This window comes from Aspergillus pseudonomiae (genome assembly GCF_009193645.1).
Source record: "Aspergillus pseudonomiae strain CBS 119388 unplaced genomic scaffold BDV37scaffold_94, whole genome shotgun sequence".
NCBI classification, from domain to species: Eukaryota; Fungi; Ascomycota; class Eurotiomycetes; order Eurotiales; family Aspergillaceae; genus Aspergillus; species Aspergillus pseudonomiae.
This window is the reverse complement of record NW_022476086.1, coordinates 106,860-133,903: the sequence shown is the minus strand read 5'-3', so window position 1 is coordinate 133,903 and position 27,044 is coordinate 106,860. Positions and strand designations below refer to the sequence as shown.

The 27,044-nt window shown below is 48.7% G+C and overlaps 6 protein-coding genes across 6 annotated transcripts; 3 read left to right on the top strand and 3 right to left on the bottom strand.

Annotated features, from left to right (window-relative positions):
* Positions 1-300: 300 nt before the first annotated feature.
* On the top strand, positions 301-4,227 carry BDV37DRAFT_275197 (uncharacterized protein; the record flags this gene model as incomplete). The annotated part of the gene is made up of 8 exons (XM_032085357.1): positions 301-354; positions 428-871; positions 935-1,117; positions 1,580-1,892; positions 2,178-2,524; positions 2,584-2,761; positions 2,831-3,179; positions 3,801-4,227. The coding sequence occupies 8 exons, from the start codon at positions 301-303 to the stop codon at positions 4,225-4,227; spliced, it is 2,295 nt and encodes a 764-aa protein (XP_031936889.1).
* A 296-nt stretch (positions 4,228-4,523) lies between these two features.
* On the bottom strand, positions 4,524-5,375 carry BDV37DRAFT_229046 (uncharacterized protein). Its single transcript, XM_032080313.1, has one exon. It carries the CDS (start codon positions 5,156-5,158, stop codon positions 4,568-4,570), a length of 591 nt encoding a protein of 196 aa, XP_031936888.1. The 5' UTR covers positions 5,159-5,375; the 3' UTR covers positions 4,524-4,567.
* A 507-nt stretch (positions 5,376-5,882) lies between these two features.
* BDV37DRAFT_275196 (uncharacterized protein) lies at positions 5,883-7,360 on the bottom strand (the record flags this gene model as incomplete). Its single annotated transcript, XM_032085356.1, has 3 exons — positions 5,883-5,973; positions 6,216-6,990; positions 7,054-7,360. The coding sequence occupies 3 exons, from the start codon at positions 7,358-7,360 to the stop codon at positions 5,883-5,885; spliced, it is 1,173 nt and encodes a 390-aa protein (XP_031936887.1).
* A 494-nt stretch (positions 7,361-7,854) lies between these two features.
* On the bottom strand, positions 7,855-13,727 carry BDV37DRAFT_275195 (citrate synthase-like protein; the record flags this gene model as incomplete). The annotated part of the gene is made up of 17 exons (XM_032085355.1): positions 7,855-7,881; positions 8,136-8,590; positions 8,661-8,804; positions 9,212-9,506; positions 9,581-9,720; positions 9,757-10,338; positions 10,375-10,407; positions 10,441-10,450; positions 10,519-10,755; positions 11,063-11,094; positions 11,143-11,225; positions 11,280-12,029; positions 12,083-12,280; positions 12,328-12,556; positions 13,183-13,228; positions 13,304-13,512; positions 13,607-13,727. 17 exons carry the CDS (start codon positions 13,725-13,727, stop codon positions 7,855-7,857), a joined length of 3,591 nt encoding a protein of 1,196 aa, XP_031936886.1.
* Positions 13,728-18,823: 5,096 nt separating this feature from the next.
* Positions 18,824-20,695, top strand: BDV37DRAFT_287491 (uncharacterized protein; the record flags this gene model as incomplete). The annotated part of the gene is made up of 5 exons (XM_032088115.1): positions 18,824-19,068; positions 19,120-19,560; positions 19,609-19,868; positions 19,921-20,454; positions 20,505-20,695. The coding sequence occupies 5 exons, from the start codon at positions 18,824-18,826 to the stop codon at positions 20,693-20,695; spliced, it is 1,671 nt and encodes a 556-aa protein (XP_031936885.1).
* Positions 20,696-22,849: 2,154 nt separating this feature from the next.
* optB (small oligopeptide transporter, OPT family) lies at positions 22,850-25,451 on the top strand. Its single transcript, XM_032080312.1, has 2 exons — positions 22,850-24,642; positions 24,693-25,451. Exons 1-2 carry the CDS (start codon positions 22,953-22,955, stop codon positions 25,346-25,348), a joined length of 2,346 nt encoding a protein of 781 aa, XP_031936884.1. The 5' UTR covers positions 22,850-22,952; the 3' UTR covers positions 25,349-25,451.
* The last annotated feature ends 1,593 nt before the right edge of the window (positions 25,452-27,044 follow it).

Here is a 27,044-nt window from a genome sequence, read left to right as displayed (position 1 = left end):
GGATGTTTGACGCCTCCTTTGTTTAGCCCTTCATTGAGCCGTTAACCTTCTCCAAAAGCAAAAAGGCTGTATTTTATTTTGTACCCTGTAATGAGACCTACACTCTTATGCAGTCGCAAGACACTATGCATGTGCCTCAGGCTTACTCTGTCCATGTTTTTTAGCATCCTTGGTAATGGTGAAGTGACGTATCGGACTTCATCCATCCTGTTCGTGGGACTGGCCTAGAACATGCCGACTGCTACAAGTCTACTGTACCTTACCACCTATTAAAGCATTCTATAGCCACGACAGCCAAACATGTCTCAGAAGAGCAAGACGGGTCTAAGCCGCCTTTACCAGATCCTGGAAGATGTACGGAAGATCAGGATCGAAGATGCAAAGGGTATGCTCCTGAGAAGTGCATCCTGTAGCAAGCATACAAAAGAAAAATGCAATATTTAACAGGCTTATCGAAGGAACTCTGTCATTAGGCAGCAGCAATCTCTTAAACAACCTTATGATTGCACAAGGCACCCTTCGTGATTACGGTCATTTCCGAGAATCTGACGCTCTGACCGATATCCTTATTACATGTGCACAACCTCCCGAGCTGGGTGGGCTAGGTCTTACGGAACATACTGATCCTACAGAAGACCAAGAGTCGGAGGTTCTATTTCTGGTTTCAGCATGGTGGGAATCGCTGAATTCGGCAGACAGGGCCAAGTCATTTCCCGCGTCGCTGTCTGTCCGCCCTAAAGGCCGAAGGGGCATGACCCTGAGCGAGAAGATCTTCTCATTACACGATATTGATCGGCGGGGGTCAGTAGCTCCAGGCGACCTCATACGAGTTGATGTAGATTGGGTGATTGCATCCGAAGCCTCTTGGGCAGTAAGTGCATGATGAAGGTTTTCTTCTCCCCTTCAGCAATAGTGCACTCACAGGGCATTCCAGGGCATGGAGTCAACGTACAACCGACTCAGGAAGCCAGGAATCTTTCGTAATGACCGCTTCTGGCTCGCAGGAGATCATGTAGTTGATCCGCGGGTCAACAACCTCCCAAAGGTTCAGGCATTGATCGATGCGAGTGAAAGAGCAAAGCGAGTGTTTAAGTTGACAGAATACCAAGGGATGAATGTTAGTTCTCTACTCAAACTCCAGTGGTCTACTAATAAGCGCATATAGTATACAATTCTCCACACAGAGTTCTATCGTGAACGAGCGCAGCCGGGCATGCTGATAGTAGGGTCGGACTCGCACACTTGTTCATCTGGAGCGCTTGGATGTCTGGCTATCGGTCTTGGTGCTGCGGATGTGACAATGCCACTGGTAACCGGAGAGACGTGGTTCAAAGTCCCAGAATCTATTGCAATCCGTCTGGTTGGAAAGCCCAACCTGGGGATTGGCGGAAAAGATATAATCCTTTTTATATTGCAACAATTGAAAAGGAATACCACTGCCTCGGACAGAATTGTGGAGTACAATGGACCTGGACTAGAACATCTGTCCTCTGACGCTCGGTTTGCAATATCGAACATGACGGCAGTATGAATCACATCACCCCCTAACCATGGAGCACACTTCTAACCTATACGGTAGGAGTTGGGTGGCATTACTGGAGTCTTCGTCCCGGATATCCTTACACAAAGCTTCATACAAAAGCGCAGAAATCCACGCCACAAGAGCGCAAGTATCTATATGAAGCCAGATGACGATGCGCAATACGTTGAAACTCACGAAATTGATCTCAGCAAAGTGCAATCCTTCATAGCAAAGTATCCTCGGCCGGATGATGTTGTTCCCGTTGTTGTTTGTGAAGGCATGAAGTTGGACGGTTGCTTTATTGGAGCCTGTACCACTGCCGAAGAAGATCTCATACTAGCCGCCTTAGTACTTGAACAGGGTCTGAAAGGTGGACTGAGGCCATCAGTAAAAGGTAAGAGAAAGGTTGTCCCTGGATCAATGCCGATTCTACATCGACTACGTCAACTCAGCCTGGTCGAAGTGTACGAGGAAGCGGGATTTGATATCGGCATCCCTGGATGTAGCTACTGTGTTGGTATGTCTGCTGACCAGGCCGCTCCGGGTGAGATATGGTTATCATCACAAAATCGGAACTTCGAGAATCGAATGGGAAAGGGTACAGTTCAAAAATGCGTGGCAAACTGCTCTTCTATATACTGATTTTCAAATCTAGGATCAATTGGACACCTCGGGTCTGCTGCTACTGTTGCTGCATCCTCGTTTGAGATGAGGGTTACTGATCCTACCTATCTCCTGGATGCTATCGACACAGAGCAATGGGACAAGCTTCGACGACATAGAGCTTCTATTGTCCCAGAAGATGCCTGGACCCAGAATGTAGAATATATGGAACCGAGCGAGCCTTCGAGGCCTTGCTGTGAAATCCAGAACAAGGAACCAACCATTAGAAGCATACCGGCTGCACCACCGGCTGCACCACCGGCTGCACCACCGGCTGTGAAGCATGAGGCTCTGACAGGAAAGGTCCAAATCCTTGGAGATTTTATAGATACAGATGCTGTAAGTCGTCGACTACTAAGGAGGATCAGATAAGCACCGTGGATTAACAGCTTCTCAAGCTTGCACCAGCTGAGTTCTTGGTCGACATGGCAACTAATGAGGCAGCTGGAGAGTATTGTTTGCAACATACACACCCAAAGTTCCGTGACCGCGTTAAAAAGGGTTTTAATGTCGTGGTTGCCGGCAAGGCCTTTGGCTGTGGGTCATCTCGGGAACAGGCTGTCATGGCATTGCTGGGTATGACACCCCTTATAATTTCATCTCCCACCGTTCATTTTCCCTTATTTTCTAACTCGCATTTCTCAGGGTGTGGTATTAAATGTGTGATTGCCCAAAGCTTCGCTTTCATCTTTCAGCGCAACATGCCAAACCTTGGACTCCTTGGCATTACTATAGCAGAGAAATCATTCCATGCAGCCGTCGAGGATGGAGCTGAGATCGCAATTGACTTCGACGATGGCATTATTAACATGGATGGAAGAACATTCAGGTTTAATCTCAGTCCAATGGAGAGAGAGCTCTTTCATCATGGTGGTATTGCCTCCGCCTTTAGAAAGTTTGGTAATAACTTGTTTGAAGCGATGATGGAGGGAAAGGGTCTAACGCCTGGTCGTGGCATTGTAAATCATGTTGATTCACGCCCCGAGCTGCAGTGGTAGGAGTCTGAATAAGGTGCCTATTCGTATATTCATAGGCGTTTGTGGAGAGATGTTTAATCTTTATGTCTTCTAATATTTGCAAACCCAACGAGATTGTATCAACCAAGGTCAAGCCCTCTAATGACGCATGACATTGAATGGCTATTCTCATTTACGTATTGTCTATGTCTTTTGTCAGCAGGCCTTATTTGCTCCATGATGCATAGCCACAGGAGTGGCCGGTACCGGGCCGTTCCAGCTTCAAGTCAATTGTTCCTTCCGGTTCTTGATTTTCTCACCGGTGCTTCTTTTCTACTAATAAAACCTTCACCAGTCACCTATAGGTTTCATGATTGATCCCTCTGTACTGCTACCAGTGTTTTTGATTTAAATCTACTTTTACCCTCACCGGGGTTGTCAATAGTCAGCACGATGGCAGGAAATCTTCTCTATTTACAGTATTTTTTGGGACGGCTTCTCTACCGCATTCGTGGCCACGATGCTGGGCAGATCATCCGGACTGCAGCCTTCAAGACCTTCCCACTGTCCAATATGCAGTTGGAGGCCACGGAATGCGGACCGTCCGGCTCACCGATGCTCCCACACCACACTTGTTTAGCTGCCGATAAGAATGGTAGCTTCCCGGAACTCCGCTGGACTCCTCCTCCGAAGGTCGAAGTCAAAGAGTATATCCTGATTTCCGAGGATATCGACCCGCCCATTCCTCGCTTCGTTGTCATGCATGGGCTGTTCTATGCCATTCCACCTGCGATTACGGGTGTGCTCCCAGACGACACTGAGCAAGACACAAACACAAAAGAGCATGTTACTCGGTCTGGCTGGAGATACGTCCCCAACCTTCTCGGAAGCTCATACATCGGACCTGCCCCTCCTTTAGGACATGGCGCTCATCGATACATCTTTACCGTCGTTGCCCTCAGCGAGCCCCTTCGGTTCGATCGTTTGCAAGGAGTCAGCCAAAGGCAGGTTACAAAAGCAATGATTGGCAAAGTCGTCGGATGGGGTCAGTGGATTGGGCACTTCGAACGCCCCTGGCCTAGTTAGACGGTACTTATCATACTATCCCGCGGATCCTCATGCCACGGGTCCTACAATCACTTGGAAAATCTCATGGACGAAGAGAAGGAGCATATGCTGTTAGAAAAGTGGGATCGGGGACGATACGATGAAGTGGTATACGTTTGTTTCTTGTACTATCCTTCTCATTACTTCTTCATTACCTAATAATGCCATTACCATAACCGGAAGAGACTAGCCTCGAATCGCGTCAGCAATGCCTTCCAGAATTATACGTGTGGTACGATGATCAGACAAGGTGACTGCCCCTTGGTATTTCTTTAGCCCACTGGTGCAATTAGCTTATCATACATGGACATGAAATGAATTACGTACGTTGCTCGACTTTTATCTGGTCCAAGAATGCCACGAACCGGTGCATGGTTGACTGGACGGACGACTCGTACGCCCGCAGCGTGGCCGCCCCAGCTCGGTGTACCTGGGTATTGTCCGTCGAAAGCGTTCGGAGGATGCCCTGAAGAGCCTCTAGTAGGCTGAGAAGCCTCATAGAATTGCGACACAGAAGGGTTCGAACTAACATCCCCGTCTCGGCTTCGTCCAAATCTGTTTCCCCCAGCTGCACCTTGCTTCGAATGCAAATAAAGTGGGGCAGAGGCTGCTCAAATGCCAGGATGGTCGCGTCGAAGAGACAGTTCTTGTGGGTGATGCTGTATGCTGAGCATACGGCCTCAAACAACGAAAGACAATGATCGGTGAGGGCCGGGATGGTCAAGACGGAGGAAGACTGTGGCGGAACTTTGCGACAATCTTTGCAATTCAACATAGCTTGTCCTTGTCTATAGACGCGCTGGACCAAGTCCAGTATCGTTTCAAACTCCACGACCGTGTCTACATTCCGGATCTCCGTCAAAATTTGCAAGGCATCGATTGAACACCTACAGCTGCTTTCGGGTTCCATCTGTGGGAGGCAGTTGCAGTGAACTCGTCCCCAAACTTGTCGTTGCCAAACAAAGTTGATGTCGCGACGTCAGAAAGCTCAAAGGTCGTCTGGTAGATGCTCACCCTACATACCTCAGGGTGTCTATTTCCCAGTTGCGTGAATCAGTAGTCTACCACGCACCTGTTACTGTATCGGGAAAAAGGGGCACGCCAACCTAAAGCTTGAATACCCTTCAAGTTATTTTCCAATTACAAGGGCGCACATAACCATCAATTACTCCAATAGGAATACGACTTTCTATTGTCTATGTGATCGTTCACTTGATAGCCGCCTCACGTTTCGTCAGCTCGAAGTCAACGAGGGAGCTCTGTTGGTCCGTTCGCTAAGGAGCCAGTTCGTCGTGGCACACTCACATCCTAAGACCCGTAAAAGGGTCGCACAGCAGTTGACAGTTGAAAACAATAGTTCCCAACTATCGTACCCTCCGAGTAGCGGTCAATCCGGACTAGTGTCTACGCACCTACCATTTGCATCCAAAAAGCAGTGCCATTCAAAAGACCAGGCATAGCCGCATATACGGCGAATGGCCTGAATGGTACCATCAGGGCGCGATCATTGATGGATTATGTTGGGGAGTGAAATAGATTGCACAGGTACGCAGGCACAGATAGGGTGATTATCATTACATGTAGATATAAGCTATATTAAGGTTTTACCTCCAGGTATTGTACCCTTTCAACGTCTAGCCGGCAGTTTCATTTTCGTCATAACCAACTGTACCCTTCGATTCGTCTCTGTAATCATGCTCAACCTTCCCCATGATGACGGAAGAGCTAATATCTCCTCAGTACAGCGCTGTATCCGACCGATAATACTTGACAACCCGCAAAGTCGCGCGTGCAAAACTTGTTTCACAAAAGTAAACTTCTCTTCTGATGGGACGGGGAAACCTCCGACTAACAATGGACATTCCTCCACCTGTGCTTTGAAGTGAAAGTTTCCGTTTTTGTACCGACGATTGGCAGCCCCATTCAAACTCTCCTGTCCATATTCCCGAAGGCGACTCTCGTGATACTCGACAAATACGCCATCCCAAACACCACCGTCAACGGACGTGATTGTTTCGAGTGCGGTTACTAGACTGTCGATGCTAACAACGACTATCATGAGCAAATTTACCCGTGTTTTGCAGCAAATGGCGCATTCGAGGATAGTATCGGTTAACTGCTGTAGGATCTGCTGACATTTCAAGATTGAGTCAATTGTGACTGTTGGCCATGTGCGAGAAGCGCTGATATTGAGCAGCATCAAATCTCGAGCAATATGATCATGGCACTGACACTGATATTGGCGGGCTGTAATAGTCGTGGCGAACCCTGGACCCTCCGATGAGTGATTATATTCGTGGGTGCGTCGCTGCCCCTTGCTTGTAATTAGTGGGTTCAGATGTTCGCTGGCGGTAGGCAATCTAGCAGAATCACTCTCTGTTGAAGACGGTACAGTCTGTGGCCAAGCTATCGAATCCCTTTTAAGAAACGCTGTATAAGGGGACGCTATATCCGCCATTGCCTGCGCACTTTCAGTCGTTGGCTCACTGTAGGCCGAGAGGCCACTTGCTGGTGGATAGTACGCGCCCAATGGCAACTGGTCCTGCAGCTCGAAGGAAGCCATGTCGATTGTCCCCGTGGAGCCGGTGAGATCTTTTGTGCTTGATGGAAGCGCTGTAAGACCAGTGTCGGTATTATTTATACCAAGAGCATCGAGAAAGTTGCGGTCCTGCGCCAAGTCGGCTGACTGTCCAGATACAAACTCCTGTAGCCAGTTGTCGGACAGATCTATGGTATCGGAACCTGGATAACACAAACCGATCATCCATGTTAGCCTCCCTCCCGTATAGGGGATGTAAAACGAACCCTCATAGAGTGATAATTTGTCTGTATCTAGGAATGGTGGGGTTGGTAGGCGTGTATCCTCTGTAGACATATCATCTACAATAGAGTCGTTGAAGGTAATTTCGTCCAGGATCACCTCCTCTTCATCCTGGGGACTTGCTATATCATGGCCACTTCTCTGGCCCGAGTCCCTCTTGACCTTCCTCTTCCTGGGACTCCGAACTCTTCGATTGGTCTGGTGACGAGGGTGATCTGACGTTCCACAATCGAGCGAATCGTCTTGCGCATTGTCTCTCTTCTTTGCGGGTCTTCCTAAGCGTCGGGACATGCTGTAGACACAATCTATATTGTGCTTTTGACATCGGCGACACGATGGCCTCTCGTGACTACAACGGATTTTGGCTTGCTGACAAGCATTGCAAGTAGAGCGGACTTTGACGCTTTTGGGGAGAGGGTCGGGAATCATTCTGGACGACCTATCTCGATTCATGGCGACGACTGAGCACAACACCGTGTTTGGATCGGTGAGCTACCATTGAGTCTTCTGTCCGGCATCCTATATACCGGCCGATCAGTTTCTTTGCAAGGTACCAGCCCATCTCGTTGCTACCCTCTCCACAGTGCCCCGAGGTATCAATAGGCTCAAAGTTCAGCACCAAGGTAGCAATGAGATGCAGTTCATTCCTTATCCAGGTTACATTATCCAGGTTCCACGACCCATCGACAGTTCCAGGTATTTGGAATTCATCATAGCCGTAGCGCCCCTACGCCTAGCTGCCTCACCGTGGTGTGATTAAAACACGCTGTTTGAATTGCCAAGCCTTACAGTTCAGCTTCGTGGACCGAGTGCTACTGTGATCAAAAGCTAGTGCACAAGTCACTACGTGTCAATCTGCCTATCGCCTGAACTCCACCGTCACGAGGAGCTGCTGCATCCACCCTTGGTCCCTTGTCTAGACCCTGTCGTCCTACATCACCACCTGCAGCTTCCCTCCCATCTCACATGCCTTCGTCCCGGCCGAACCCGTGGGATCTGCCCCCTCGCACAGCATCGACCGTAGCCACGTCGTCGTCGGACTAGCCGTAGCCGTCGGCTTCATCACAGGCCCATCGTACTCCACCACGAAATAGTTCCCTGCCACTGGCGCACCAAGCCTAGCGACGGCTACGAACTGGTGAATGTCGAAGCCCGCCCTCGCCTCTGCCGTCGGCGGGAAGATGTGGGAATAGCACTTCGGGAATTGGAAATCCGGCTTTTGGACGAAGAGGAGCTGCACATATCGATGGTGCGAGAAGGGCGGTGGTCGTGGAGCGATGTATTCGGCTCCCATGCTCTGGTTGACCAGGATGCCGCCATTGGAATACCCGTCTGTTGTCTCGTATATTCGATTCTCATGACATATATCCATCTGCATAACGCAAAACAGATCAGGCTGGTACCAGTGTAGTGCGACTGTGGCGTTCATGTCGTAAACAACGTCCAGATCAAAGAACAGAAGGACATAGGTCAGTTTGGGATTGAGTCCGCGCGTGCTTATTATGGGTAAGTCTGCTGTTCCTGGTTTGGGCATTATCTATTAGAGATTATGGAAATTATGAGGGTGGGAATAGTGGAGTAAGAGATATACTAGATTTCAAAATCGTATCCCTGGGATATATCCACGATGTCTCAGGATATCGCAAATGCAAGATCGCGATATCTGGAGGCAGAAGACTTATGTGAGCTACTGCACCAGTCCAGAGAAGGTATAAGAGAATGCATAACATTGTTTCTAACGTTTGATGAATCGCTATAGCCTGAAAGAAACGAACGAGTATACCGGACTTCACAACCCTCTTATAGTTATACTCTTAGCTCCTGTCATATCAGACCGAAGGCACGGTGTGTAACCTTGAAGCCACGGCAATTAATCATGATAAACAAGACAGTTGATCTGTGCTTTGGGGCAATGACCACCTAGAAACATTGGACGAACCATAATTCACGAATAGGATAGAGAAGGAAAGCGAGAAGGAGATGGCGAGGCGTACAAGATCGGATCGAATCTGAGCAAACACCCACAACCAGGCCCCGGTGATTGGGCTGTGCTGCACAAATAGTGCTATGTAGCTATACACTATCATTTCTTCCTCCACTGTAAGCCCCATGTCCACACCATCCATAACAAAGGGACGACACTCAGTACGACCACCGCCACGCCACAATATGTCGCCCTAGCGCCCCAGCGCTGGATACAGGGGTGTACAAGGGCTGTTGCTGCTGCGCCTAGGGAGCAGCGGACGAGGTTATTTGTCGCCATTATTGTTGCTGGTGTTGTGTAGTGGAGGTCCACGAGAAGGATGTTTAGGATGTTGTACGTGGCTGTTAGTGTGAAGGAGATAGTAAAGATGAGTGTTAGTGTCAGCGCGAGGGGTGGCGGGTTGATTGTTGACGTTGCGAGGCCATAAAGGAGGATCGGGAGGGGCGCTAGGAGCTTTCGTCATATTAGTATAGAATGATACTCGTATTCAACGGCCTACAAAGCCTTATGGGGGTGTATGTGCGTACAGCTATCGGCCCCCCAACTCCCAATCGAGCCTTCTCGACATCAAAGTAGTCCATGTCCTTTCTGCCGTTTGCCATCATTCGCCGGTAATTCCAGTCTACGATGATCCCATTGAATGTCGCGCTTAAGAGGGTACCGGCGCCTATTGGGAAGAAGCTTAAGCCGATATTCAAGTCACTTAGCCCATAGATGGATCTGAGCTGGGAAGGTAGACCGGCTGTTATGGCGTAGTAGCTTGCAAAGACAAGGCCGTTGGATATGAAGATGAGGCTAGTTGGGAGGTGGAAGAGAAGGGAAAGCGTAGATAGGGGGCTGATATTCCTTTTTGGCGGTTGTGTTTGAAGCACTGGTTCTGGGTTGGTAGGGGGAGTAGCAATAGGCTTCCTGTAGGAACGTTTAGAGATCCACCAATTGAAGATGGATTTGTTCCATCTTGATGCCAGGATTGAACCGTCTCCGACAATGGTCCGACATGTTTCGGGAAAGAAGAGCACGAGAGGGATGAAGAAGATGGTGGATGACATTGCGAGGAACCAGAATATCGATTGCCATCCTAGATACTCGCTCAAGACACCACCTATGAGAGGCCCTAGTGATGGTGCGAGGATATTCCCTAGGGAGGTAATGCTCATGTATGTTCCCCGTTCGGCGGAGGTGATGATATCGGCAGCGACGGCCGATGCCAAGGCCACAGTGCCGCTGCTACCACTACTCTGGACCGCGCGAAGGACCAGAAGCATGGGGTAACTGCGTTGTAGGGCTAGGGCGATGTTGCTTGTTATATAGATCAGAAAACAGATGATGTAGGCTGGGCGGCGGCCTGCTTGGTCTGCGAACGAGCCTGTGAGGGTTGGTGCTAAACCTTGACATATCTGCATGTATTGTAGGGCTGAGTAAAGACGAAATTCTTCAGTGGATACTGGTGAAAAGGATGAAGTACCATGTATGTGGTTATAGTTAAGTTGATTTGGGAACTGGTTACATCCAGATCGGTAGCTATAGAATTGAGGGCTGGGTAGTAGATGTTAGCCGAGATAGGGGAGAACGTCGACGCTATGGCTGCTGTGAGAATGATTAGCCGCTTTTGTCTAGTAGTGAAGACTGAATATCGCTCTGCTCCAGGATGAGATTGTAAAAGAGGCGTGGTTTCAGTAGGTAGCCTTTCTACCAAGGCTCCCTGGCTGTTGGTCATCTCGCCTTGGCTCTTCTTTGGCATGAAGGCGTATGTCCATTGAGGATTAATGGGGCCTACTATGTACAGTAACTATAGGACAAAGATGTTGTCTTCAAGCACCTTCATAAAGCTTGTTAAGTGCCTGGTTCATTGGATTGCATTCTCTTGTGCTAGACTGGCAGAAGCCGCAAAGCATAACCCCTTCTGAGAAGCAATCATGTTACTGTGTGGTAGACAAAAGTAATCCTTACAGCTCATACAGTTAAATCTTTGGCAATGGCTTGTTATCCTCCGTTTCACCTGTGTATACGTGCGATGGTCGAAACAGCTTGCCGTGTGTCACTGCCATGAGTCAGAATACTCCGTTATCTCACCGCAATCAGCACATACACATGTATTCCCGCCAATGGGCCATTAACCCTATTATGCGTTGTGTCAACATAGCAGCTGGAATCATATCTGGGTCGAAGCCACTAATCACTGGTCAGCTGCCATGGGGTAATTCATCTGTGGAACCCGTAGCTTACATCGCGGTGAAGACAAAGTTACCATAAAAGTCAGCATTAGGGTACAGACTTCTGCGACGGAAGTACTCATCCGCTGAGGCTATTTCCTCTATGCGTTCGGCTATTTTCAAATGATTGTTCGATGATAAGTCCAGGTCCTTCAGGATTGATTGAATTGGACGAACTCTGGGATCATGGCCCTTGTATGAACGATGTCCATATCCAAAGAGCTTCGTTCGCCCGGCCTTTACATCCTTGATAAACTCGGGAACCTTGCCTGTGCTTCCGATCTCTCGGAGCGTACGCTGGGCAGACACAGTAGCACCAAAGTGCAGGGGCCCATATGCGGCTGCTACAGCACTGATCAAGCAGGAGATAGGATCCGTCAAGGAGGATGCTGTCACTAACGTTGCGAATGCGGCCAGGGCCATGCCATGGTCGGCATTCAGCATGGCAAAGCGCCGGAAACACGACAGCTTAACTGGATCTGGGCGCGAGGAAGCCCGATCCACCAGCCCAGCCATAGTGAATAAATTCTCGCACAAGCTATTCTCCGGCGATGGCGGCTGGAAATCAATGCCCTTCCGGTGACTATTTACCAGACCAAAAATAACACCATATGCGGCTACAGTTCGGATAACCGCATGATCGACATTATGCAGGTTTCCTTGGTAAAGATTCGCATGTGTTGAGGCGGGAATTGTGTCTGGAAAGCACGCCAGATAAGCCGAGAGCCCAGCCAGGATCAGCGGCAATGGAGATGTTGTCCGGCTATAGACCCAAGGTCAGTCGTTGAACAAGGTCATAATCACAGGTGCCCTTACGGAAGTTCTTGGATTGTTCGATGCACACTTTCTGGGACAGTCAGCATCTGGCGTGTAAGCTTTCGGTTTAGATCTTGCTTCTGCTGCCGTGTTGGATATGTGCCCCAAACGAGTAGATGCAACATGTCCTCGAAGTCGCTGTCCCATAACTGGGCCAAGGTGTAACCGCGAAAGAGAAGCACGCCTCTTTCATGATCACTACACACGTCAGTCTGTGCACTGTCTCGTCATGTCCTTTGTCGTACGAATAACTTATAGCTGACTCTATCACCGTTGTATTCTGTAGCCCTGGATCGTGCACCCGCAGCCCACTAGCCACATGATCTGCTCGGTCTGTACCAGCTCCTGGTGCCTTGATACTCTTGAGATCAGTTGCAAACACCACATTTCGCCTGATCGGAATTTCGTACTTCTGCTTCGTCCGAGAGTCAATGATATGAAGGGTCCCTGACGACATTTGGAAGTTGCGGCGGCCTTTGACACATGCAGTAACGAAACTCACCAGGTTGCAAGGGCGATCTTCACACTCACCATGTGCACAGGAAACCTCGTACATTCGAGAACACGGGAGTCATCCACTTTATAGGTTGCCATATATGCTACCGCACATTCTTCCGTCGCTGGCCAAAGGTTTTCTGTATGTAGCAGGTGTTATGCTGAGACGGTACCCGACTACGCCATCCACCAAATGAATAGCCTTGCCAAGCAACCGGGGGATTTTCAGTTGTTCCCACTCAAGTCCAGTATATTGCCGGTCGAATATTGGTGGAACTAACCCATTTCTGAGCCCAGGACGTGTCATCATTTGAAAGGGTAGGGAACATACAGTCCAACATTCGTTCAAGAACAAGTAGCTTAAATAATACTACTAGTATGACAGCTAACTATTTACAGTCCACCAATCAGACCTGGGATTCAGCGGTGCATGGACGCAGCATACTAAGTTATACGGAGTGCAAATATCAAAATTGCCATCAGAGTTTCATTCATTAGATAGGTCATACACTATTTATCGTCAAGACTATTGTGTCCACTGGAAATCATCCATTTTCCATGGGGTATCTATTGCGACGGCATGTGCTCGAAAGGCTTCGCGAGACTCTCCTTGCAGAATGGAAGCTTGCTGGCGGTCCAGATTTCGGTGTCCTAAACAGATATCTCGCGTTAGCTGAGAAAGCAAAGGGCAGCCTATCCTGTCATAAGGATATTGGGGACTCGTACAGGCTTCAGGTTCTTCTTGATCTCCACATCAAGGGTTCCGGCCTTCAGGGCGATGATCTCTGGGGCAGCTTCGGGGTCATGGGCAATAGGGGAGCCACACTCCGAACAGAAAAGTCGGTGAACTGGGTGGCCTGAAGATCCAGTTCCTGCGTAGCTCTTGATGGGTCCATTGATCTTTAATTTGTCCTTGAGTACTACCGCGACGAGAGCTGTGAAGCGAGAGATATTAGCCCATGGTCTGGTGAGGCTTATATTATAATAACAGACGCCGAGAATGGGTATTGCAAGCACGATCACACATACAATAAGTTGATCCACTCTGACGCTGACAATCGTCGCAGTGGTCGTACGCGGTTATGAGCGGCTCGTCTTGGTCAACCGTGTAGGTGACGGCTTTGCAGAGACAGTGGCCGGACAAAGGCATTCTGACGTCACAAATCGGATCGGGCTAAAGTTGATTGGGGTACGGAGTAGAGTCAGGCGAACAAGGTGCTCATGAGTTGGGGACCTTCGAGGAATGATGGCACCTCGGGGGGTATTTATAACCCTCCATGGTTCCCCGGTCATTCACCTGAATCTCGATTCGGGGAAAGGAAATCGACTCTTGCTCAGCCGTGGGTGGCATTGCTACATTAGGTGGGAAAGAAAGAATCCACTGGTAAGGGTATTTGTCATTGCGGGTTGAACCAAGTGGAGGGAGGGGGGGGAAGCAAGGTGAATCAATCGCTGGGAATGAATCCAAATGGATGAAACGAGGGTGATGAGGGGCAAAGCTGAAGGGAGGGTCTTTGCGTCACGGGTTGAACTCTGCTGGAATTGGCCAGTCGGTCACGTTCTCTCGGGTTCCACCAAACTAACTCTTTACCTCTCTTTCTTTCTCTCTCTTCTTGCTTTGTTTATGTGTGTACGGAGTACTTCGGGCTCCCTCAACTCACTCAATTGTCGTCGGCAGAACGAATCCCTTCCTGCGTTTGTAAACATTGCATCTCCCTCATACTAATCCCCATCAATTGAACAATACAATCCTCCCAGAGCAACTTTCGGGCCATGACAATTCCCACATCTCAGCTATGTACATTGCAAACCCCTCCATCATCCACTAATCCATTTGATCTGCAACATACCCCACTCGGAAGGAGCTTAGATCATGATTATTTGATGGCTGATTCTGATAGTACACAGCTGGTAGTACCGAACGAGCCACTTCAGCCGGTCGCAAACCTTGATCCAGAGACCTTTCCCTTTATGCAAGAATTTGTCATTTTGGATCCCGAGAGCGGCCGAACGGATCTCCAACATGGCTCGGCTAATGAACACGTCTCTGCCCTTTTCTCAACAGTTTTCGTTCGGCGGGGTCTAATGTATGTACATGGACTAACGCGGTGAGAAACACACGGATCGTCAGTCCAGGCCCGCTGTCACATCACAGTAGGCTTTCAGTAGCTGCATATCATGCAATGCCCCTCTATGCGGTCTTAAAAATGAAGTACCCATCTAATCAACATAATTCAGGGGGGTTATCCAAGATTCTCTCACACTCACTAGGGATTCCCCGGCCCCTCCCCTGCGCTTTAGAGAGCAATGGACGTCATCCCTTTGGGCATCTACCATTTGCCCTTTCGTTCTGAGTCATTAAAAATAGATTTGGCGGGTTTCCGTTGCCATTACCCGTGCTTGATAGAACCATCTTATGTGACCGACGATCTTGTACTTCTTTGATCAACTCAGTTGTGGGGTCATAGTTCGTCGCCAGGACCCTGCGAATATAGGTCAGCTTTCCTTGTCGTTGTTTGACTGTCTGACAGGAAGCTTCTTTGCATCTCACTCCAAGATGCTGTATAAAGAGAGGTGAGAGATCATCCACCAGGGGTACCATTCGGATTACCTGTACCATACACAACCTTCGCTGTGACTCGCCCATGCCCATATCTCAACGGATCTACAGGATTTAGAGGCGCGTGGGAGGACACTGCAGCAAGTACAGCTATGACCCTATACGTTCTGGGTGGCTGACGCTATGAGAAGCTCGTATGATTATCCCAGTCAGTATTCGGAGGCAGTCATTAGACTGCCAGTTGTATAGGCCGCGATTGCAGATCCTAGCGAACTCAGCTGGTCAAATGTAAACCGTAAACAGATGGAGATATGTCTCTTGTTAATAGTATATGTCATATTGCTCCACTCTACTAACTAGTTCCTTCCAAAACTCAAAGCTTTTTCTTAGGGCAGTGTCCAATGCTATCTAATTGATTAGGGACTTTGAAAAATGGCAAATCCTTCTAACTGCAGGTGTTGGCCCGAATCTTCTTACTTCCAACCTCAGGGTCAGCTAACATTCAATCTAAACACTGCGTCGTCTCAGGATCAATAACTCCATCGTCTACAGCAAGGTCAGCTTGTACGCCAGAGGAGAATGCTGAACAGATCCATGCAGCAGGGACCGCTCACGTCTATCGGAATTGACAGACCACCTTGGGGTTCTAGTGCTCCACGAGGTATCCCCAGAAGATCGTTCTAATTAGCAGTCGGACGAGATTTAGAGCTCATGAGATCTAAACTGTTCAGGGCACGGCCATAGGCTGTTTGTCAAAAGCTAAATTGATCGATGTCTATTATCGGAGGTATTGCCTCTATCACCTGCCCCTGTTTGACACCCTCAGGTGTAGTATCGCTTTGCAGCTTGCGCAGTAGAGTTTCCTTACCATTAAAGTTACTCTGCTTCACCCTGGGGGTTTTGGATGGTCACTATAACGAGTGTGAATGTTTATTCGTTATCCGACGCCCCCTGACGGGTTGATCCCCTGTTATTTCCCCTCCTGCTTGGGATATTATGACAGCTTCTTCGCCATTAATATCTATTCAATGTCTGAGGCACATTTCGATTCATGAATCGATGGCAAGTTGTCATTCATATGGAACAGCAGAACTGCTTTGGGCAATCAAGATGGAACTGGCTTTCATCTCCTCTAATTTCTCGCATATTAATTGTATATATTATAACCCCCCATGTTCTCCCCGCTGATATCATTCTGAATGCATTCGCCGCGACATGGATCCGCTTCTCGGGCTTAAGGTTATTTACCATAAAGAGGAACCATTGTTGTTTCGCTTGCCACAGCCAATTAGTTCTTACAGGCTTTGGAAGTGTTGACTGGTCTTCTGGATACATGGAACCATATATATGGCAGTCGAGCGCTGATACTTCCAATAATCGTCATTGACACAAATCTACTTGGTTAGTACTTGGATTGTGCCTAATGCTAGAGAAGCTTCACGAATACATCCAGAGTGGGACATTGGTCAACGGCCTCCAGTAGAGCTAATAGTATGACACATCCGCAGACTACCGAGTAATACTGACGCACACCCCCGAATTGGGAGCTGTCATCAATTCCTACATTCACTATACCATCTCTTCAGGACTGGGCACAACTCCGTTCATGAAACGGTTGTGGCACAACCTCCCTCCGGTCTATCACTCCTTGCGGCGCGCTATATTGATCAAACTGATGCTCTATTTGGAATGGAGCTATCCAATCGAGTCTTATATCCGCACTGCTAATGGGCTGCTCACGTTATACTCAATCAAGTCTAAAGAAGCCTAGAACCATCAGTATACGGTCTCCGGAGAAATGCACCACGAGCCCCAAATGTCTCCTTGATCACTACCCACCGTGTCGTGGCGCCCGTTTATAGCCTTGGTCTCCAGCATGTGAGAATGTACGGCCGGTATGAAAGTAGCATTGCGAGACCAACTGGAAGCTGTTTGTGGAGTGTTTTGGTTTGCCTCTGGGGATCACACCCCATATTGCAACGCTGTGCAAGAGGCATCCTGGGCCCTTGAAAATAACGCAGCGCCCATGTCGCTAGTGTGTCTTACAGGTGACCTCACATATCTGATCTGCCCAGAAAAGGGGAGGCATCATACTCCTTGTCCCACGTGACGTGTGACATTCCTCGGTGAGAGCTCTATGATCTATCCGTGGTTGGGCTAATATTCTTATAATGCTCCGGGTGAATAGACTTGCTGCTTATGGCATTTCTTTTTGTTTCTTTCTGTCTTTTCTTGTTCTCTATATATTATTTTTTATTTTTCCTTGCTGGCTTGTTTGGTCTATTTTCTTGCTACGATGACTATACTAAGTATACCCCTTGTCCTTAATACCCAACGGGATGCATTCCGTAGGCAGCTACACCAGCAAATATATTTTTCGAAATATCCCAAACACAACACACCAGAAAAATAAATAAATAAATAAATAAATAGAAAAAATAAAACTAAATCCAGAGGAGTCTTAAAAAAAAATTAAACAAAAATTCTACTTGAATGAAATGCATCATGAATTTTTTTTTATACGATTTCTCCAAGAAGAACCAACGAAAGAAGTAGTACCAAGTCAGACTGTTGTTGATTGCTTGTGTCCAGAAACAGACACAAGCCGGGACCGGAAAGTCGAACCACCGCCCTGTCGGCAACACCCGACATGGCAAGCCGGTACCGGGATGCCTTTATTAGCAGGAGATCCTATGAACACGATTCTATTACTACTACATATTAGCATTGAAATTATCAAAATGAAAAGCACGTTTGCCTTGGTACATCGTGATTAATCTGATTTAGCGAAATGGCAGGTGATTAGCGGATGACAACAATGGCCTAAGGCACCAAGTAATTTAGGGAGTTGCTGAGACAAGCTCCTCGGTAGATTCTGTACTATATTGTATTCAATGTTGGAGGTTCACTACAAGCTAATGAGTCAACCACGTCTGTGTGCATATAATTTAATATGTGCATAAAAACTACACATATACCATGTCACTGAGCAATATACTTACAACTATCTCGTCTGTAAATATCTGTTGTGCTGTATTTAGTAGTTACTCAGAGAGTAAGCTCGCGGAGATTGTGGTCCTATCTCCGTGCTTTTTTCTGTTAATATTCTCTCACCGTGGTGCCATCAACATTCATCTCCCCCGATACTACATTGTCAGTCTGCCAGGTTTAGAGTGCAATCGATTGTTTGAATAGAATGGACGATCAAGATAATGCGATGTAAGCAATGAGCTTATGCTCAACGGTGCTGCCACGATAGCATCCCACTAACGCGTCGAAAGGCCATCGAAACGGAGCAAGAAAGCTTGCACCGAGTGCAGGCAGCAAAAGGCGAGTCACCCAGTAACGGGCTCTCCCTTTCGCTTTTGTACCATGAAGTTATCAAAAATGACTATAACACCGAGTTTTCCTAATCTTAGCGTCTCTAGGCTCGGTGCGATGCTTATCTCAACCCTGATCGGCCATGCACCAGGTGTGTCAAGATGAAAGCACAGTGCATAATCTCCGATCCATTCCGGAGAGAACACAAACGCCAGTGAGTAGACAAAGGGGCTCTCTTAGCATCAGAAGTCCATACAGAGATTGACTGGAAAAGACGACTTTCAGAATTAGAACAGGAGACAGATGAGTTGCGGAAGAGATTGAGGTCTTCACAAAGTGCTCTCCCTCAGCCTTCACCTATCGCCATGCTGACAGCTGCTGCGGAAATGGGTGTGCATTCCACGAGGACAGAAGCTGGCCTCCACTTAACACCTCAATCACAGTCACCTCCAGCCTCCTATGCTGAAACATCAGTTCCTTCACTCTCCTTAGGGCCGCCCCTACCACGAGCGGAATATGCCCCAGGAGACCGGGCTTCAGATCCGACAGTGCCACGTACTTTGAGTGGTGTTGAGGTCACTGGAGAAGAAATAGACGAAATATTTCAACTGTATGCGCCTAGCGTACGATAGATGTTGCTGTGCCAGCTAATAGAGACCAGGTTCTTTGACCAATATGCCCAGTTCCTCCCCGTGTTGGACCCATTAACCACCCCCAACACGTACTATGCACAATGCCCCTTCCTATTTTGGGCTGTCATCGGGGTTGCATGCAGGACGTACCCAAAAAATCCGACATTGCTTACGGCGCTCGCAAGAAGCATTACAGACATGGCCTTACTTTCACTCGCGTCGACATCAGCCCCCTGGCATATAATCCAGGCCTTGCTGCTCTTCCTCACATGGCCACTGCCGAAGGATAATACAAGGCCCGAATTAACCTTTCCGTTAAGTGGTAGTATGCTGCATATTGCCATGCAGAACGGGCTTCATATCCCCATGTTGAGCCACGAGTTCACTAAGAAAAGGATTCCTGCCCCATCGGAGGCGGAACTGATGCGGCGATCAGAGCTTTGGGCACGCTGTGTCATTGTGTACCAACGGTAAGGTGCAAACCACCACCTTGCCTGCGAGGTGCTAAGAGATGCCAGTGCCTGTTCAATAAAGGGGCACCCGCCTCGCTCTTTTATGGAACTAGAGCAGGACTTTGCACAACGCGAAGTGGATGTTCAGAAGCTATCGCCGTCACTCGTCTTGGAGAGGAAATGCCAGGAGCTGGTTGCCCGTTGTAGTGCGGCTGTTCTTGAGATCGGAGTACGAACAATGTCCCTAGAGCAAGAAAGAGCTTTAGATATCTTGTTGCGTACATTTGAGAACCAGGTCACTGATCTGGAGACACAGATAAGTCAAGGTAATACTGATCTTCCTCTACATTAGTACGGGAGAAGCTCACTGCCATCTAGCGCATGACCGGATCCAAACCACCACTTGTCGTCTAAGCATTCAAATGTTGCACTTTTTCAAAAGCCAAACATTATTCTCGACGGGGTGCATCCAGCGTCTCCTATCTACCGCCTGTTTGGTTACCGAGTCCGTTCAAGATTTAAGCCGAACCCCCCTGAATCTTGCCACAACTCCTCTGGAGTTGTATTTTGCGCTGCTCCTCGCCTCAATAGCCCTCTTGCGGATACTCAAGGGCCCCGCGTTACCTGGATTAGATCTTGAGAGGGCTCGATCATGTTTCTTTATGGCAATTAATCTTCTTAAACAGATGTCTGTCCAGAACAATGACGCTGCGGCGAAAACGGTTATTGTATTAAATCAACTTTGGAATAGTACAAAGGCCTTTCGCAAGTCCGACGGGAGCGACTTCCCAACGCTTCGGATCCGTAGTCGACTGATGCTTAGTCCTGTGGTGGATGCAGTATGGTGGTGGCGGGAAGAGCATGACCCCCAGTGTCGGTCAGGGTTCCCCTCCCAGGGGAATGCGCCGGATGGTATGTTTCTTTCATCTTACCCCTCATGGTGAAGCTTATCATCGGCATAGGGATTGATTCCAATCGAGACAGCACCGGTGGGGTGGTAACTGCACCGATTGGCCTGATGGAACGTCATGAGCCTGTCCTGTTTGATGACCGGTTTCTGGCTGATTTTGAATGGGCCTTGGGCGATGACGGGCTCTATCCTCCGACTGAGCCGTATGGCCCAGGTTGGTCATCGATAGGAACTGCCATCTAGCGCCAATAACTTCCCGGTCGGCGCCAATGGCTTAGACTGAATAGTAGTGCCGGACTAACATAGACACCGTCGCTGGAGGACCACAGGTGCTTCGGTAAATGCGACAAACCTGGTCCCAGATGTCGGTTTATCGCGCCTTCTGATTTCAATGTAGGAGTGGGCCTGGCTGCGATTGACCCTTTTAGCTCACAGCGCTACAGTTGCCTAGACGATGCCATGCTCACACTCAATCACTATAGAGCGTGGCAATCATATTTCACCTGCCATTCGCAGAACCATAACAAGAAATATGCAAGACACATGGCTTGTCGTGTTTGTTGATACCTGGCATCCGACGGTATCCATTCGCCATGTGGCCTTGCCCCCTTCGCCAACATAGTGGGACAGCCTCATAGGACGCTCTGACGATGTAGCTGCGAATGAGGTCTAGTGCGGGCATATGCATTGAGGCCACTAGCTGTATCATAGCCGAATCTGGCCGTTGCTGAGTCCCACGTCTTAGTGTCTTCTGCGCTAGAACAATGTTCTATCTTCGCACCTGCCAAATACAGAAGTCCAGGCCAAAAATCAAGGTTAGACCAAAAAGGATACCTTACATCGATGTCCGTGCGGGTGTCCAAGGCACGTAAACTGGTCGCTAATGATGTTATCTATTCATCTGCGCCCGGATTGCTAGTTATCCCACAGTAGGACAAACCTTCCTGTGGCGGTATTTTGAACAAAGGCCGACCTTGGACAAACACAGTGTGCTATGTCTCCCATAAGTTTCTAGGGGAGATCCAAACCACCATTCATGGATCATGACCCCAGAATAGGAAGGAAATTGGGTGCAAAGAGTGCCAATTTTTGGGCCACGTTACATCGCCCTATCGCTCCCGCACCTGGGGTTGAAGCAGGCTTCGAGAAGCGCTGGCGATTGGCTCCACTCTGTTGCATGGGCCTTATCAAGCCCGCCAAGTTGAAGCTAAGACGGAGTTAACTTTCAGAAGCGGTTAGGGTTATAGCCAGACAACCTCCGAAGACTTGCCATTCTTATTCCCGGGTTAACCGAGGCCTCGCGATATCTTCAATTCGTATTGGCCCCGCATAGTATATTGTCTAAACGACGCTAGGCAGGCCCCCAAACAGGTCACGCAGACTTTGCCACAGATATCGTGATCAAATGATGTTTCTCGTCGGTGGACTGGACCATTCATTTGGTGTAGGGCTTTGCGGTGGTGTGTTCCATTGCTTATCAGGAACAAGCTTGGGCGGGTGGGAGCGCCGGGGTCTCACGCCTCGTATCAACCCATTCCCCCTATCGGTATCGCATCCACGCCACCCATAGGCTACAGTTGCAGATTGGCCCCCACCACCCTCCACCGAGTTAGCGCAAGAAATCCAATGCTTAATACCCCAGATACGGACCGGACGCCCGACGCATTTCGCGACTAATTTCAATTACTCCTTGATCCGGCCTTCTATCTCCCTAGCGCTGGTTGCGGTGAAACATGCATAGGAACGCCACTCCGGGTCGTGGTCAGGTCCATTCGTCAATGGCCACTCACAAAGATGTAGTAGGTCAGAGAACTGGTCCAGGAGTCCTAGCGTGATGTCCACCGGATAGCTGAGGGAGCCTATCAGGGCTCAGCCATTAGCCGATATAGCACAACAGTGCCGATCCGCGGAGATTTCCTTCCATACTGTGGCCGGATTGTACAAGTTGTTGAAGCCTGGGGAGTCTTCAGAGCTGATCTGCATAATCAAAATATTGTGTTCATGTGAGATTGCCCGAGTGGCCGTTCTGTCAGCACGATAAAATGGCCCTATTGTTCTCTTTTGTGTGGAGGTTCACTTTGTATGTCTTGCCCAACATCGGTATGTTTAGAAAGACGAGCTTTGGGAAGTGGAAGCTTTGGTTTCTGAGCCGGGGTTACATCGGAACCTACACAGGAATTTAGTGGCTTTGGTATGATTTGATAGCGCTGGTTCCATTTACAATTAATTAATTTGTCCATGCATAGACGATAAGATGTCGGGCTACCATCGGACATAGCTACTGTCCCCACCATTTTGGCAAGGAGCAGATTGCCATCATATCATTTATATGGGGTAACTGCCTTCAACACTCTTCCTTTCCTTTCCACATCCCAACGCTCTCTTAGCGAGCTTACCCCTTTACTTTTCCTCTCTTCTCCAGTTGGATGGTCGGTGCAAACACGGCCATCCTCTCATATCAACGCACTCTGGTGGTGTCGTCTCCCTGTCACGCGCCACAATGAAGGAGAAAGAGACTGAACCCACTGTGGCCGTGACCACCGGAGCGGCCATCGATGAAGCAGCACCGGATGCGGCCATTTCCCATCTGAAGCAACTGAAGAAGGATCATCAATGGGATCCAAACTTGCCCGAAGATGTCACCGACGATATTGACGACAAAGATGCAGCAGAAGCTGCCCAGGAGCTCATTGACAATTCTCCATATCCAGAAGTCCGTGCAGCCGTCCCCAACTACGATGAGGGTGGCCATACCAATACCATCCGCGCCTGGGTCATTGGCCTAGTCCTATCCACCGTTGCATCGGGAATGAACATGCTGTTCTCTCTGCGGCAGCCGTACATTGTTATTCCTTCGTATGTTGTTCAGGTTGTGGCCTACCCAATTGGTGTAGCTTGGGCTATGTTGCTACCTAACAAAACTTTCACTGTGTTTGGTCTCAAGTTCAATCTGAACCCCGGCCCTTTTAGCAAAAAGGAACACGCCATTGCAGTCCTGATGGCCAATGCTTCTTTTGGTGGCGGTACTGCCTATGCCACCGATATCATAGTTGCCCAACGAGCCTTCTACAAGCAGCGGTTCGGGTGGGGCTATGAGCTCCTCTTGTGTATATGTACTCAGATGTTGGGCTTTGGCTTTGCTGGCTTCTTTCACCGATTCCTGGTCGCCCCAGCAGCCATGATTTGGCCATCGACGCTCATCAATACATCCATCTTTAGCGCCCTGCACGATCGCACACTCCCCGACCCACGAAAGGTCGCTGGCTGGACAATCGGCAGATATCGCATGTTTTTGTACTGTTTGATCGGATCTTTTGTCTGGTATTGGTTCCCTGGTTATATTGCCCCCTTCCTCAGCGTTTTCGCCTGGGTGACGTGGATTAAGCCCCAGAGCCCTGTCGTCAACCAGCTCTTCGGCGGCTGGACGGGCTTGTCTTTACTCCCTATCACCTTTGACTGGACCCAGATCTCTGGATTCAACTTCAGTCCATTGATCTCGCCGTGGCATGCGCATGCAAACACCCTTATTGGTATGGTAGTGTTCTACTGGTTTTGTACGATTGGTCTACACTACAGCAATGCCTATTGGTTCAAGCATTTGCCCATCAGTGACTCCAGCAGCTATGATAACCTCGGGGAGGTATACAATGTGTCCAAAATCCTGACACCAGAGTTTACCTTCGATGAGGCTAAGTACAAAGAGTACTCGCCTCTCTTTCTCTCAACTACATTCGCTTTGTGCTATGGTTTGAGCTTTGCTGGCGTTATATCCGTCCTTCTGCATGCTATACTATTTCATGGCAAGGAGATCTTGGCTCGTCTCAAGACTTTTCACAAGACTGAGGATGATGTCCACGCCCGTCTTATGGCTCGCTTCAAGCCTGTACCACTGTGGTGGTACGGTGCACTCTTTTTGACCATGATGGGTATAGGTCTGGGCGTGTCACTCGGATATCCTACTCACCTGAGTTGGTGGGCCTTCTTTGTCGCCTTGATCATGGCCATTGTGTGGACTCTGCCTGTTGGAATTGTCCAGGCAGCCACAAACATCCAGCTGGGACTTAATGTTTTGACAGAGTTTGTGATCGGCTACATGCAGCCAGGAAAGCCAATGGCCATGATGCTTTTCAAAACATTTGGCTATATATCCATGTCCCAGGGCTTATACTTCTGCCAAGACATGAAACTCGGTCAGTTTCAGCCCTAGATGACCCCGGTTCCGTGACTAATTCTTGTACAGGTCACTATATGAAAATTCCTCCCCGAGTTACATTTGCCGCCCAGATGGTCGCCACCCTGTGGACATCGATCGTCCAGATTGCCGTCATGAACTGGGCGTTAGGATCGATCGACGGGGTTTGTGAGCTGGGCCAAGCGAACCACTACACCTGTCCAAACGGCCGCGTTTTCTTCAACGCCTCCGTCATCTGGGGAGTCATTGGTCCCGCTCGCATGTTCTCACCCGGCCAGCTCTATTCCGGCATGATGTGGTTCTGGCTCGCTGGCGCTGCGTTACCCATTCTGATCTATCTGGGCGCCCGTATATGGCCCCGAAGCAAGATCCGCTACCTCAGCGCGCCTCTAATCTTCACCGGTGCCGGATTGATCCCCCCTGCTACACCGCTCAACTACCTCAGCTGGGGCATCGTTGGCTTTATCTTCAACAAGTGGATTCGCAGCCGCTGGCGGGGCTGGTGGATGCAGTACAACTACGTCCTATCTGCCGGGCTCGATGTCGGCCTCACACTATCCACGATCGTCATCTTCCTTTGTCTGCAACTGACTCGCACCACATTCCCAGACTGGTGGGGCACTCGTATCGCGGCAGATACCATGGATGCTTCCGGCACAGCCGTAGAAATTACTGGAGAGAAATTCGGCCCGGCGTCATGGTGATCACGTGCATAATGTCTTGGGAAGAGAAGTTGGAAGTAACGTAATGTATTTATCTATTACTCCTTCCATCCTAGGCCACCTGGTTCTGGATGACGTAGTGTGAATGTTTTATATAATGAGTGATGTCCATTCTTGATGGCCTTGTTACATGGTCATGGAATTTCCAGCTGAGTACGTATAATAACAACTGTAAACCTCTACTATATTCCACAGCATAAAAGGATCTCCGCTATTAGCATTATCAGGAAGTGCTTGTTATATTTCCCGCCCCCAAGTTACATCAGATCCTCCAAGATTCCGGGGTTTTCCGTATGTTGATCTTAATTCCAGCAACGAGACTGGCTTATCTATATATCCATGCGCCAAGTTAAGATAAGATATTCAATAGCCCACCAATCACTGCATTTAAACTCCAACCTAGACTGACTAGCAGGAGTTATACATGCACATCTTCATCTTTCCAATCCAAGTGCACGGATAATGCCGGCGCGCCCCGACGGAAGTCCGACAAAACTTAGCTTGTATTAGAGTGAACTCGTCATGACCTGTCAGGGGCCTTCTTCGTCTAAGATCATAACTGACTGACTCCGTGTCCCTTCTACCAAAAGAGCCATGACGTCAATCCATTGTTTGCGAAGTGCTCTTTTCGAACGTCTATAACAACAACAGTTCATGCATTGACGACCCCGTACATAATAGTGGCTTTAGACCTATAAGCAAGCATTGTAGAGATGTCTTTGACTTAACCCTGCTGTTCGAACAAAGCTTCCCTTTCCATCACACCATCCGCAATCTTTCTCCTCATCTTTATTTTTTCGAAGTTAGTATTGCAATATAGGACTAGAAGAGCCAGAAGGAATACAGTATGGGCCCTGAAATTGGGACAGCACATGCCGTGTCCTCCCCAGCGACAAATTCTCTCTGCTTTTCTCTCTCTCCTACGCCTTCTAGACCTCCATTCCGGCTCAATCCGCATCAAATGAGGTAGACATATCCACCATCTCCCCAGACTTGATCCACGATATATACCCCCCCGCCGGTTCAGTGCGCTCTAATCCCGATGATATCACTGGTGCAACCAACCCCCATCGCATGATATCTTCCCTCAGAGCTGTGGGCCTGTAGACCCATAACAGAAGAAGGGCGGCCTTGAGATAGACAAGGATTGCTGGAGGAGGAATTCACGGGCTGTGGATGGACGGCTCTCGTGGTTACTCATCGTCGTGAGACTGGATTCCGCGGATGAGGTTGTCGTCGTCCTCGATGCTGGGGGTGTGTTGGTGATGATAGTTCGTTTGGAGAGTTTGTACCGGGCGGAATAAGAGGTTGGTGTATGGTCTGGGGTGAGTGTCTCTGGCTAAATTCGTCGGGATTCCCATTCAGATAATGGAATGATGCTGCTCGGCCGGCGGTAGCGTTACTAGAAATTGCCCTTCAATGATCCTATCTGCTATATTGTTCTTCGTGGCATGTTGATGTGAGTATTGATTTAGCCCTAATGATTCATTGAACATTAGCTTCTTATCTCTTACTAGTGCTGTACACTTCATGGTCTTTAATAGTATGATTATGTGATTATCTTCAATCAAAACATGACCGGAAAACAGATCCGATCAATATACAATACTCCTAATGTGCGATCTTGATATGCCAACTGAAAGAAAAACTAAAAAAAAAAAAAAAAAAAAATACAGAA